Source organism: Equus caballus, chromosome 28, assembly GCF_041296265.1.
Source record: "Equus caballus isolate H_3958 breed thoroughbred chromosome 28, TB-T2T, whole genome shotgun sequence".
Taxonomy (NCBI): domain Eukaryota; kingdom Metazoa; phylum Chordata; class Mammalia; order Perissodactyla; family Equidae; genus Equus; species Equus caballus.
This window is the reverse complement of record NC_091711.1, coordinates 35420672-35434705: the sequence shown is the minus strand read 5'-3', so window position 1 is coordinate 35434705 and position 14034 is coordinate 35420672. Positions and strand designations below refer to the sequence as shown.

The following is a 14034-nucleotide window of genomic DNA, read 5'->3' as shown; positions in this document are numbered from 1 at the left end:
TTGTTTCTTTGGCAGCTGTTTATGTACCTATCCTTGAATTTGATCTTGATCATAATTTAATAGGAAATTTTTTCCCTTTAGGTCTTCTTGCATCAGTGCCTTCTAATCCTAACGGGAATGGAGGCCTCATGGGGTATTCTCCTGGAGAAAATATCCCAGGTTGTAGCAGCAGTGGAAGTAAGTGAAAAGGAAATTTCTGCATTTAGTAACGTGAAGAGATTAATAATCAAATATATTGTTTATTGAACCTCATCATAATATATTTTTTAAAAATCTATCTTTAAAATTTGTCTTACAGGTTCTTTGTACACGTGCATACACACACACATTCCTTTATTCCATTAGTGACTTTTTCAAGATGGAAAGCATCTTTACATTCTCACGGTAAAGACCTTCTTGTGAAATAAATGAGGAGAGCAATTTTAAGGATAAAATGAAACACAAATATCATATTTTCAGAGTTCTCATTATTCTTGTTAGGTACATATCAACTATAAGGTATTTAGTTAAGAAGGTCAGTGGCCCTGTGAACATGGCCAAGACATTTATCATACACATGCACAGGGCCTTTAGTCCTTTTGCACATGAGTTTTTCCTTATAAAATCTGGTCTGTAATGATATGTATATTTAGTTGCCACATATATTCTTAACAACAGGTGATATTAATAATGTCAAGAAGTCACTATCTATTGGAAATTTGAATCCTTATACCAGTTTTCAAAGCCTGTAAGCAAAAATAGTATGAAGCTAATTAACTTGATTAAAAACAAAGTCGCTTTGGAGGAATGCTTATTTTTTTTAAGTCAAATGTTCAAAGTTGATGTTAAGAATAAAAACTTTCAAAAACTGAACGTTTCTGAATTCAGAAATATCCTGCATCCTTTTGAGAGCATCCTCCAAGAATTAGCTCAGGGAGAAAAGAACAAAAGCACTCACCTTGTGACTGCCTACTTTGTGCCCAGTACGAGGGGATTTTTGCCACACTCTCACAATAACCTCAGGAGGTAGTAGTGGGATTCTCATTTTATGGTTGGGGAAATAAGCCTAAAAAGGTTAGATAACTTAACCAAGATCCCACAGTTAGTAGGTATTTGAACTAAGATTCAGATCAAGTCTGACTAGTCCTAAAGTTCATGCTCTTTCCTGTTTCTCTGGGCCTCTCATGCAAATGTGAAGCCATACGTCGTGTTTATAAGATAAAACATTTTATTTCTGGAATATGTTTCACCTGGCAGTCAAATATTGTCATTGTGGGCAGTATACTTCAGAAATGTTCTTTCTTGGAGTTTTCTACAGTTTGGAGTAAACTCCTACAATTTTGAAGTATCATTTCAAAATTCTGTCAGATCTTTTGTTCAGTTCACAGCCTGCCTTTTCTGCCCTCATTCGAGTATGAGGAACAGAGGCTCTCTGAAGCCCTAAGAAAACAGGCAGGTAACAGAGAGGTGGAAAGCAACAGGCTCCAAGTGCCTGGCTTGCGGATAATGATGGTACACTGCTTCTTAGTCTACCCAAATCTGTACCCATTATTTGGAGTTACCAGCGAAACTAGTCATGCTAGCAAGTTAAACTGGAATAATTTTGCTTCACGAATTTATAAGCATGGCATTTTATGATATAATAGAGTTAATAAATCTTGAAATGACTCTAATCATGTAAATTTTTGCCTGTAATACACTTTGCAGCTAGGTGCTGTGAGGCTTTCAAAAGACATAGAAGCTACATAAGCGTACAGCCTCATTGGGAGGGTAGAAGGGAAACAAAAATGAAAAAAGTGATATTGTAAGATGCTGCTTCCACATGCAATAGGAGAAAAAGGAGAGATCACTGAGAACTGAAGGAACTAGGAAAACATTCTTGGAAGATGGTGGGGTGGGTAGCATCTGGGTAGGCAGATGAAGGAGAGAGTATTGGAGACCTGGAAATGGGAGTGATTGTGGCAAGATCCTTAGGATTTAGACTGCGCTGTTAAACATTTCTCCCCTCGGGTTTCTGCTCCATTTGGAAGGACTTACGTGCTTCTGAAGCATATCCCTTTGCTTTATGCCCTCACCTCATGCTGTCTGTAGGCTTTTATAGTGTCTCACAAGGCATACCAAAGGGCAAGAGTCTTTATGACTTCTCTTAAGTTTTGAGTTGAATGTGGAAAATTCTTAATCTCTGCAACATCAACTGCATTTTGCTCCTCTGGTTTTTATAGAGTTTTTTGTGCCAGGAAAGGAAGAAGTATACATAGATGTATTGAAGGATTTGTGTTCTTATAATACAACAGACCACAATCTGTTTACTATAGTAATGTGTTTTAGTTTATTTTTTTTTCTATTATAAAATACCTGTTCATCAGCATTATTAGTCATTAGGGAAATGCAAATTAAAACCACTATGAGACAGTTCTTCACACCCACTTAGGATGACCAACTATTACTGATTGTCTGGGATTGAGGGGTTTCCTGGGACACAGGACTTTCAGTGCTAACACCTGAAGAGTCCCAGACAAACTGGGACCAGTTGGTTACCCTATGACACCCTAGAGTGTCTTTATTAAAAAAGACAGACAATGACAAGTGTTGTGGAAGATGTGAAGAGACTAGAACACTCAGACATTGCTGAGAGGTGGAATGTAACATGGTACAGCCACTTTGGAAAACAGTTTGGCAGTTTCTTAAAAAGCCAAACAAAAATTTACCATACAACCCAGAAATTCCGCTCCTAAGTATCTATCGAAAAGAAATTAAAACATGTCTACACAAAGAACTTGTATGTGAATGTATATAATAGTTTTATTCATAGTAGCCAAAATGTGCTATACCCATACAAGGGAGTATTATTCGTAAAAAGGAACAAAATGCTCATACATGCTACATCATGGATAAACCTCAAAAATATGTTAAAGAAGCCAGACACAAAAGACTACATACTGCATGATTCCATTTATATGAACTATCCAGAAAGGACATGACTTTAAAAGAGACCACGTAGGTTAGTGGTTACCTTAGGCTTTAGAGGTAAGAATGGGGAAAGAATGCAAATGGGCATGAGAGATCTTTTGGGGATGATGAAAATGTTTTAAAACTGGATTGTGGTGATGGTTATACAACTCTGTAAATTTACTAAAAATCATTAAATTATACACTTAAAACAGGTGAATTTTATGATATGTAAATTATAACTGAAAACTGCTGAAAACAAAACTATTCATTCTAGAGAATTTAGAAAATTCAGAAAAACAAAAGAAGAACAAAAATCGCCCACAATTCCATCCAATTAGAGATAGGTCACTATTAAAATTTTGGTGTATTTCTATGCAATTTTCCCTCCACAGTATCTTCAAGTTAGAATTTCATAAGTGAAAAGTCTTTTTGGTGCCATTAACAGTGTAACATAAGGGGAAAGTGATCATATAAACTTTTTGCCCTTATAAAACTTGAGGGTAGGGCCAGCCTGGTGGCATAGTGGTTAAGTTTGCATGCTCCACTTCAGTGGCCCGGGGTTCTCCAATTCGGATGCTGGGCATGGACCTACATACCACTCATCAAGCCATGCTGTGCCCTGTGGCAGCATCCTACACAGAAGAACCGGAAGGTCTTACAACTAGGATATACAACTATGTACTGGGGCTTTGTGGAGAGAAAAAAAAAAAAAAGAGGAAGATTGGCAACAGATGTTAGCTCAGGGCCAGTTTTCCTCACCAAAAAAAAAAAGCATTAAGAAAAAAGTTTAAAAAAAAAAACTTGAGCATTTTTTTTAAGCAAGAAATACTTTTTTTAAAGTTGATTTCACTGTAAGATTCACATCTTTGAAATTTAACTGCTGTAATGACCCTGAAGACATATGAATATGGAGTTTTGTGATTTTTGTGAATGGCTAAGCTAGTCATAAGCCAATGGATCAGCAAAGCTCCATTCTTTACTCATCTCTTACACTTTTATTCTCATGAAAATATAATTTAATACATTTTATGGGGAAGTTACAGGCTATAGAGATATTCATGAATTTAGGGACTCAGGAAAATCTTAAGTGCCTGCCTATCATGTAGCTCTCTAAAGAAATAAAATACCACCTTAAGGAAATTCCTAATATATTTATTGAGCTTATTAATTTCCCCCCTCCTCCCCAAAGGTAATCACTCTCCTAATTTCTAATACTATAATTTTGCCTGTTTTGAACTTCATAGAATCATATAGTTTGTATTAATTTTTTGTCTTGCTGCTTTCATTCAATGTTTTGTTTATAAGATTATTCTCATTTATCTTAGAAGTGGAAGAGGAATAGAGTGGTGGAATTGGGAAAATGAAACTAAGGTGACTAGTTATGACTTGGCCTAAGGGCCACCTCTGTGAATCTTCTGGTAAAGTTGACCTTTCCTCCTTCAGTTTCCCCACTGCATCCTGTGCCGACTCCCGTTCCAGTGCCTTTGTATTTAGTGGTTTTATGTCTCTCTCCTCTTACTTGACTGTAAGCCTTGAAAACCGACTTCATGTCTTCTTAATATTTCTGTCCCCAGTACCTGGTATAGTCGCTAGCATCAGCGAGCACTCACCAAACGTGTAAGATACGAATAAATGCGATAATTGAAAATGTACTTGTTGAAGTTTTGTAAATTGTGGTAAAATATATATAACAAAATTTAGCACTTTAACCATTTTAAATGTGCAGTTCACTAGAATCAAGTACATTCCCATTGTGTGAAATTGTGAATAGTGTGAACTACTGCGTAATGACAGGGTCACTATTAAGGGAAGCCTGCTGATGGCGAGGCCAAGGAGCCGCGCTCAGTGGCGGGTCCACCGCAATCCAGAGTCTGACCTGCAGCCTCACAAGTCCAAAAATGGAATGTTTTCAGTATAATTAGAGATGGCTGTTCTGTGAAGGACAGACTAGAAATTTAAAAATCATAGGGATTAAAATATCTACAGAGAACACTAGTTTATTAATTTATGGTGGAGATACCCCTTTCCAACAATAGAAGGCCTCATTCCTGATGAGGGCATTCGCTTTTCTCAATTTTGAGTACGTAAAAAGCTGAATTCTTTATCCAGAGGAACTTGATAAGCATGAAACTACAATAAAAATAAGTAGGTTGTCTTGTTCAGCCCACGAGGTGATCTCTCGAGGGGCTAGAATGCTCACATTTTTCCATAATCTGGACAGAGTGATAAAAATGTTTTCTAAAACCTACTTTTCTGGGTCACCACATTCCCCCGTAACATGATTTCTTTTTAGAAGGGTTGAAGGTAATTGCCACATTGGCCTGGTCTGTGTCTCCTCCTTGTAGAACCCTCATCTGGCAGGCCTGCATTCCCTCATCTCCAAGCACACGTGTTTTCGGTGGGCGCTGAGGGAGGAGTGTAGAATAGATGGACAAGAGGTGAAGAAAGGATGTATACCTCCCTGTTTCACTATGTTTTGCCTTCATGGTCTAATTGCTGTCATCTTGTAAAGAAACGTTTTTTAAAGATGAAATCTTGCCATTTTCGACAACGTGGATGGACCTTGAGGGTACTGTGCTAAGAAAAATAAGTCAGACAGAGGAGGAGGAAGATCCAAGATGGCGCCGTGAGTAGTCCTCTTTGTTTCTCCCCCTTCGAGTCTGCAATTATTTGGACACTTATCGCTTGACAAAGGATATCCAGACAGCATCTCAGGACGTCTGAGATACCCACGCGACTATACATCGGAAGGCGGACGGACTTTCCTCTGGGAGGATGTGGAAATAGGTGAAAACTCTCCGACCCCGACCGAGCAGCCTAGTACCCGCAAGCGGCTTTCTTCCAACGGATGCCCCCAGAGGATCTACACACATCTAGGGCAGGAGCGAGCACATAACAGAGGAGCGACGGTGGAAACAGGTGACCAGAACCCTACCTAAACCCCCCGCAATTACTCCTAAACGCAGAGGGAAACTATGGAGTTGCACACCTGAGCCCGCGGGGAGAGTCTCTCCCCGCCATTGGCGGGGAGACCCCGCCTGGTGTTCGTGGCGCCCGGAGGGTCCCAGAGAGAGTCGCCGAGGGTACGGAGGTCTCCCAGCTGCCGTTGCCCGCCCTGTGGGAGTAGGGATTGCCGGAGATCTCGGAGAGGACCGGGGCTGGGGGAAGTTTCAAAGGCCGGCTCTGCGACCCGGAGGGGAAGCTCCGGAGTTCCGCCCGGGCAGCAGACAAAACTCTCTGTCTGCCATTAGCAGAGGGGCCACGCCCAGCATTCACAGCTCCAGGAGAGGCCCGGAGAGAATCCCAGAGGGCGGGGTGACCCCCATCTGCCGTTGCCCGCCCCGTGGGACTAGGGATTGCCGGAGATCTCGGAGAGGACCAGGGCTGGGGGAAGTTTCAAAGGCCGGCTCTGCGACCCGGAGGGGAAGCGCCGGAGTTCCACCGGGCAGCAGACAAGACTCTCTGTCTCCCATTGGCAGAGGGGCTACGCCCAGCATTCACGGCTCCGGGAGAGGCCCGGAGAGAATCCCAGAGGGTGGGGCGACCCCCAGCTGCCATTGCCCGCCCCGTGGGACTAGGGATAGCCGGAGATCTCGGAGAGGACTGCGGCTGGGGGGAGTTCCAGAGACCCAGCTTTGTAGCCTAGGGGGAAACCCTACAGGCTCACAGCAGCCTTAGGGAAAGCCTCTGCACAGCACCAGTAGAAGGCACCCAGCTGGCAGCCACAAGGCTGGAAGACCCCAGGGCAAAAGCAGCATAGCTAGGTGAACTAACCACAGACTGTAGAAGATGCCAATAGCTCTCCTGCGACCCATAGAGGACAAGTGAGATTTTGTGGGTTCCGACAGCAACGGAGCGACAAATATAAGTGATCCCACCCCTGGCCGCTGGAAAAGCCCATAACACCGGTGCAGACCCCAAGGAGAGAGCACATCTAGGTGGGCTGCAACAGTAGGCACCAGCAGCCTGAAGCCCCCCTGTGACGGCCCCCACGGCAGAGGAGGGAATCCAAAGGGCCACTGTGGCTACGAGGAGGGGCCCAGGCCCAGTTAGCAACTGCGGACAGGGTTCCTGGTTGGTGCAGTATAAACAGCTGCTCCCCCACCGCAGCAGCTGAAACAAGTGAAAGGAGCAACTAAACTCTATCTCCATGCGGAGGCACAAATCAACAACATCAAGCAATATGAAAAAATACATTAAATCTTCAGAACAGAAAGAAAGTAACAAATACACAGAAAACAATCCCAAAGAAAATGAGATATATAACCTAAATGATGCTGACTTCAAAACAGCCATCATTAAAATTCTCAATGAGTTAAGAGAGAATTCTGACCGACAACTCAACGAGTTCAGGAGCTATGTCACAAAAGAGTTTGATACGATAAAGAAGAACCAAACAGAAATATTGGAAATGAAGAACACAATAGAGGAGATTAAGAAAAATCTAGATGCTCTGAACAGTAGGGCCGATAATATGGAGGAAAGAATTAGCAATTTGGAAGATGGCAATATAGAATTGCTGCAGGCAGAGGAGGAAAGAGAAGTAAGACTAAAAAGAAATGAAGAAACTCTCCGAGAATTATCAGACACAATTAGGAGATGCAACGTAAGGATTATAGGTATTCCAGAGGGAGGAGAGAAGGAGAAAGGGGCAGAAAGCCTATTCAAAGAAATAATGGCTGAGAACTTCCCAAATCTGGTGAGAGAGATGGATCTTCAGGTGACAGAAGTCAATAGATTTCCAAACTTTATCAATGCAAGAAGACCAACTCCACGGCATATAGTAGTGAAGCTAGCAAAAGTCAATGACAAGGAGAAAATACTAAGGACAGCCAGGCAAAAGAAACTAACCTACAAAGGAACCCCCATCAGGCTATCAGCAGATTTCTCAGCAGAAACTTTACAGGCTAGAAGAGAGTGGAATGATATATTCAAAAATCTGAAGGACAAAAATCTACAGCTGAGAATTCTCTACCCAGCGAAAATATCCTTCAAATATGATGGAGAAATAAAAACTTTCCAAGATAAACAAAAATTAAGGGAGTTCATTGCCACAAAACCTCCTCTACAGGAAATCCTCAGGAAAACCCTCATTCCTGAAAAATCCAAAAAAGGAAAGGGGCTACAAAACCAAGAGCAGAGGAGATAAGTAGAAGGACAACAACAGAGAGTAGCAGCTCTACATCAGAACAGATTAAACCATGGGACGAGAAACAAAGGAAATTGAAGAAAACCGGAAAACAAGACACAAAATGGTAGTGGTAGGCCCCCACATCTCAATAATCACTCTAAATGTAAATGGATTGAACTCCCCAATCAAAAGACACAGAGTGGCAGGATGGATCAAAGAACAAGATCCAACAATATGCTGCCTCCAGGAAACACACCTCAGCCCCAAAGACAAACACAGACTCAGAGTGAAGGGATGGAGAACAATACTCCAAGCTAATAATGAACAAAAGAAAGCAGGTGTCGCTATACTGATATCAGACAAGGTAGATTTCAAAGCAAAACAGATAAAGAAAGATAAAGAGGGACAGTATATAATGATAAAAGGGACTCTCCACCAAGAAGACATAACACTTATAAATATATACGCACCCAACACAGGAGCACCAAAATTTGTAAAGCAACTCTTAATAGAACTAAAAGAAGACATCAACAACAATACAATAATAGTAGGGGACCTCAACACACCATTAACACCAATGGACAGAACATCCAGACAGAAAATCAACAAGGAAATAATAGAATTAAATGAAAAATTAGACCAGATGGACTTAATAGATATATATAGAACACTTCATCCAAAAACAGCAGGTTACACATTCTTCTCAAGTGCACATGGAACATTCTCAAGGATTGACCATATTTTGGGAACCAAAGCAAACATCAATAAATACAAGAGAGTTGAAATAATATCAAGCATATTTTCTGATCATAATGCTATTAAACTAGAAATCAACTACAAGAAAAAAGCAGAGAAAGGTGCAAAAATGTGGAGACTAAACAACACGCTTCTCAACAAACAATGGATCATTGAAGAAATTAAAGAAAAAATCAAATTTTATCTGGAGACTAATGAAAATGAGAACACGACATACCAAATCATTTGGGATGCAGCAAAAGCAGTCCTAAGAGGGAAATTCATCGCAATACAGGCTCACCTCACTAAACAAGAAAAAGCTCACATAAGCAACCTCAAACGACACCTAACAGAACTAGAAAAAGAAGAACAAACAAAGCCCAGAGTCAGTAGAAGGAGGGAAATAATAAAAATAAGAGCAGAAATAAACGATATTGAAACAAAAAAGACAATAGAAAGGATCAATGAAACAAAGAGTTGGTTCTTCGAAAGAATTAACAAAATTGACAAACCCCTAGCCAGACTCACCAAGAAAAGAAGAGAGAAATCGCAAATTAATAAAATTAGGAATGACAGAGGAGAAATCACAACAGATACCAATGAAATACAAGAGATCATAAGAGAATACTATGAAAAACTATATGCCAACAAATTGAACAACCTGGAAGAAATGGACAAATTCCTAGACTCTTACAATCTCCCCAAACTGAATCGGGAAGAAATGGAGAATCTGAATAGGCCAATCACAAGTAAGGAAATAGAAACGGTAATAAAAAACCTCCCCAAAAATAAGAGTCCAGGACCAGACGGCTTGTCTGGAGAATTCTACCAAACATTCAAAGAAGACTTAATACCTATTCTCCTCAAACTGTTCCAGAAAATTGAGAAAGATGGAGAACTCCCTAACACATTCTATGAAGCCAACATCACTCTGATCCCCAAACCTGACAAGGACAACACAAAGAAGGAGAACTACAGGCTGATATCACTGATGAACATAGATGCAAAAATCCTCAACAAAATTTTGGCAAACCGAATACAGCAATACATCAAAAAGATTATACACCATGATCAAGTGGGATTTATACCAGGGACACAGGGATGGTTCAACATCCGCAAGTCAATCAACGTGATACACTACATCAACAAAATGAAAAACAAAAACCATATGATCATCTCAATAGATGCAGAGAAAGCATTCGACAAGATCCAACGCCCATTTATGATAAAAACCCTCAGTAAAATGGGTATAGAAGGAAAGTACCTCAACATAATAAAGGCCATATATGATAGACCCACAGCCAACATCATACTCAATGGACAAAAACTGAAAGCCATCCCTCTGAGGACAGGAACAAGACAAGGGTGCCCACTTTCACCACTCCTATTCAACATAGTACTGGAGGTGCTGGCCAGAGCAATTCGGCAGGAAAAAGAAATAAAAGGAATCCAAATAGGTAACGAAGAAGTAAAACTCTCGCTGTTTGCAGGCGACATGATCTTATATATAGAAAACCCCAAAGAATCCATAGAAAAACTATTAGAAATAATCAACAACTACAGCAAAGTAGCAGGGTATAAAATTAACGTGCATAAATCAGTAGCATTTCTATACACTAACAATGAACTAACAGAAAAAGAACTCAAGAACTCAATCCCATTCACAATCGCAACAAAAAGAATAAAATACCTTGGGATAAACTTAACCAAGGAAGTGAAGGATCTATACAATGAAAACTACAAGACTTTCTTGAAAGAAATTGACGATGACATAAAGAGATGGAAAGACATTCCTTGCACATGGATTGGAAGAATAAACATAGTTAAAATGTCCATACTACCTAAAGCAATATACAGATTCAATGCTATCCCAATCAGAATCCCAAGAACATTCTTCACAGAAATTGAACAAACAATCCTAAAATTCATATGGGGCAACAAAAGACCGCGAATTGCTAAAGCAATCCTGAGCAAAAACAAAGCCAGCGGAATCACAATCCCCGATTTCAAAACATACTACAAAGCTACAGTGATCAAAACAGCATGGTACTGGTACAAAAACAGGTCCACAGATCAATGGAACAGAATTGAAAGCCCAGAGATAAAACCACACATCTATGGACAGCTAATCTTCGACAAAGGAGCAGAGGGCCTACGATGGAGAAAAGAAAGTCTCTTCAACAAATGGTGCTGGGAAAACTGGACAGCCACATGCAAAAGATTGAAAATTGACCATTCTTTTTCACCACACACCAAAATAAACTCAAAATGGATCAAAGACCTAAAGATTAGGCCTGAGACAATAAGTCTTTTGGAAGAGAATATAGGCAGTACACTCTTTGACATCAGTTTCAAAAGAATCTTTTCGGACACTGTAACTCCTCAGTTGAGGGAAACAATAGAAAGAATAAACAAATGGGACTTCATCAGACTAAAGAGCTTCTTCAAGGCAAGGGAAAACAGGATTGAAACAAAAAAACAGCTCACTAATTGGGAAAAAATATTTACAAGCCACTTATCTGACAAAGGGTTAATCTCCATAATATACAAAGAACTCACACTGATTAGCAACAAAAAAACAAACAACCCGATCAAAAAATGGGCAGAGGACATGAACAGACATTTCTCAAAAGAAGATATGAATATGGCCAATAGACACATGAAAAGATGTTCATCATCGCTAATCATCAGGGAAATGCAAATCAAAACTACACTAAGATATCACCTTACACCTGTTAGATTGGCAAAAACATCCAAAACCAAGAGTGACAAATGTTGGAGAGGATGTGGAGAAAAAGGAACCCTCATACACTGTTGGTGGGAATGCAAACTGGTACAGCCACTATGGAAAACAGTATGGAGATTTCTCAAAAAGTTAAAAATAGAAATACCCTATGACCCAGCCATCCCATTACTGGGTATCTATCCTAAGAACCTGATATCAGAAATCTCAAGAGTCCGTTGCACCCCTATGTTCATCGCAGCATTATTTACAAGAGTCAAGACGTGGAACCAGCCTACATGCCCAGATACTGATGATTGGATAAAGAAGATGTGGTATATATACACAATGGAATACTACTCAGCCATAAAAAAAGACAAAATTGGCCCATTCACAACAATGTGGATGGACCTCGAGGCTATTATGTTAAGCGAAATAAGCCAGTCAGAGAAAGACAAACTCTATATGACTCCACTCATAGGTGGAAGTTAGTATATTGATAAGGAGATCTGATCGGTGGTTACCAGGGAAAAGGGGGGGTGGGGGGAGGGCACAGAGGGGGAGGTGGTGTACCCACAACATGACTAACAAAAATGTACAACTGAAATCTCACAAGGTTGTAATCTATCATAACATTAATAAAAAAAAAAAAAAGGCACTAGGAAAAAAAAATGTATAATAATCACAATAAATGAAGTTTGGGGATTTGAAGTTTGGAGATTATTTAACTGCCTGGTGAAGGTTACCCATACATAAAATAAATAGAATACATAAAACCAAAAAAAAAAAAAAGTCAGAGAAAGAGAAATGCCCTATGATTTCACTTCAATGTGGAAGATAAACAAACAAACACATGGATACGGAGAACAGATTGGCGGTTACCTTGGGGGAAAGGGGCGGGGGAGGGCTAAAGGGGTAAAGGGACACATGTGTATGACCGTGAATGGCATCTAGACTTTGGGTGGTGAACATGATATAGGCTATACAGAAGTGGAAATGTAATGCTGTACACCTGAAATGTGTATAATGTTATAAACCAATGTGACCTCAATTAAAAAAAGATGGTCACCAGTGATGGGCAGATAGACATCATGTGTCTCCAGATGTAATGTCCTGAGAAGGACACAACATCCCTGTGCAGTATTCTGGTTGAGAATCCATAACATGCATCTAAGCATGAAGAAACATCAGACCAATCCAAAATAAGGAAAGTCCCATTTAAAAACTGTATATTTTTAAAACTGTCAAATAATAAAAGACAAAGAAAACCTGTGGAAATGTTCCAGATTAAAGAAGACTAAAGAAACATGAGAAAAAATGTTTTTCAGAAAATGATTATCAATGATTTTGCCATTGAGCAGTCAGCATTTCTATGAGCCTAAATTTCCGTTTTATTTGGGCATGTGATTTTGGGTTCATATGAAGAATTGAGATTTAGTCCTAACAAGCATAGTCATGCAAATACTATACTAAATACAGATGCTAAAAATTCTATTTGTGGTCTTGATACACACAACTTGGAATTTGTCTTAAGTAATTTCACTGTGTTTTAAATGCTAACAGGTTGCTCTCAAGGGAGTGGGATTTTACATTATGCTCATGGGGACAGTCAGCAAACTCACCTGTTAAAGCAAGGTAAGAAAGAAGCATTCAAGAGTACTGTGCTTTTCACCTTTTCTGTCTTAAACATACATTTTTTACATGTGCAGGAAGAAGCTCCCTGGGCCCTGGTCTCAGCAGTGGGAAACGCCCCGGTCCAGAAGAGGACACGCAGGGTATCGGTCCTAAAGTCCAGCGACAGAGCACTACTTAGGTAAGTATTTTAGAGCTTTTTCTTTTTGCTTTAGTGGAGTGTGTAATCAACATAAGATAATTTCCAAAATGGAGCTAATCTCTATTTTCAAACAAGAGAGTATGAGGCATAAATTTTTCAGTGATTGTTACAAAATCAGTCAATTCTTAGATGAGAGAACGCCTGTGTCTTGGACAAGGGGCACTCGGTTTTGAGCCTCCGAATCGATGATCTTTAAATGTGAAAAGCTTATGGTGTTGTACGCAAGTTTTTTTGCAGAAAAAGACATTTTCATTTCCTTATTATGAGACCATGAGTCTAAAACAATTAATGTGACCTTTTAATTTTAGTGGCATTAATATGATTCCTTTATAAACTTCCCCATATCTTTGCCTCTTAAGTGTTTATAAATTTCTTTTGTCTGTTGTGATACCTCTAAAATCTAAATTCTTTCCAGTTTGGGAGTCTTTTAAAATGTTGGGCCTTTTTGGAAATGTCAAAAAACCATGCCTGTATTCAGTTCTGTTGGATACTGTTTTGTGATTTAAATTTACACTAAAAGTATTTGTACAGTGTATTTGCCAGTTTGTAAAGACTTTTGTTTTTTCTGTTAAACTGTTTACATCTTAAAAGTTATGACTTAGTTTTTTTAATGCCAACCAAATTAGACTGTAAATTTTTTGAAGATCAGTAAACACTCATCAAATTTTTATCATTTAATTC

General features: G+C 39.6%; 1 protein-coding gene across 3 annotated transcripts in view; it reads left to right on the top strand.

The window, feature by feature from the left end:
* Positions 1 to 14034, top strand: part of CRY1 (cryptochrome circadian regulator 1) — a 93604-nt gene that overhangs the window by 78869 nt on the left and 701 nt on the right. The window contains exons 10-12 of one of the 3 annotated variants that reach the window (XM_001499213.6): positions 82 to 177; positions 13083 to 13154; positions 13229 to 13332. In XM_001499213.6, the coding sequence (XP_001499263.1) occupies positions 82 to 177; positions 13083 to 13154; positions 13229 to 13332 (272 nt within the window). The remainder of the gene's footprint in view (positions 1 to 81; positions 178 to 13082; positions 13155 to 13228; positions 13333 to 14034) is intronic. The other 2 variants (XM_070254076.1, XM_005606567.4) reach the window with 2 other exon arrangements.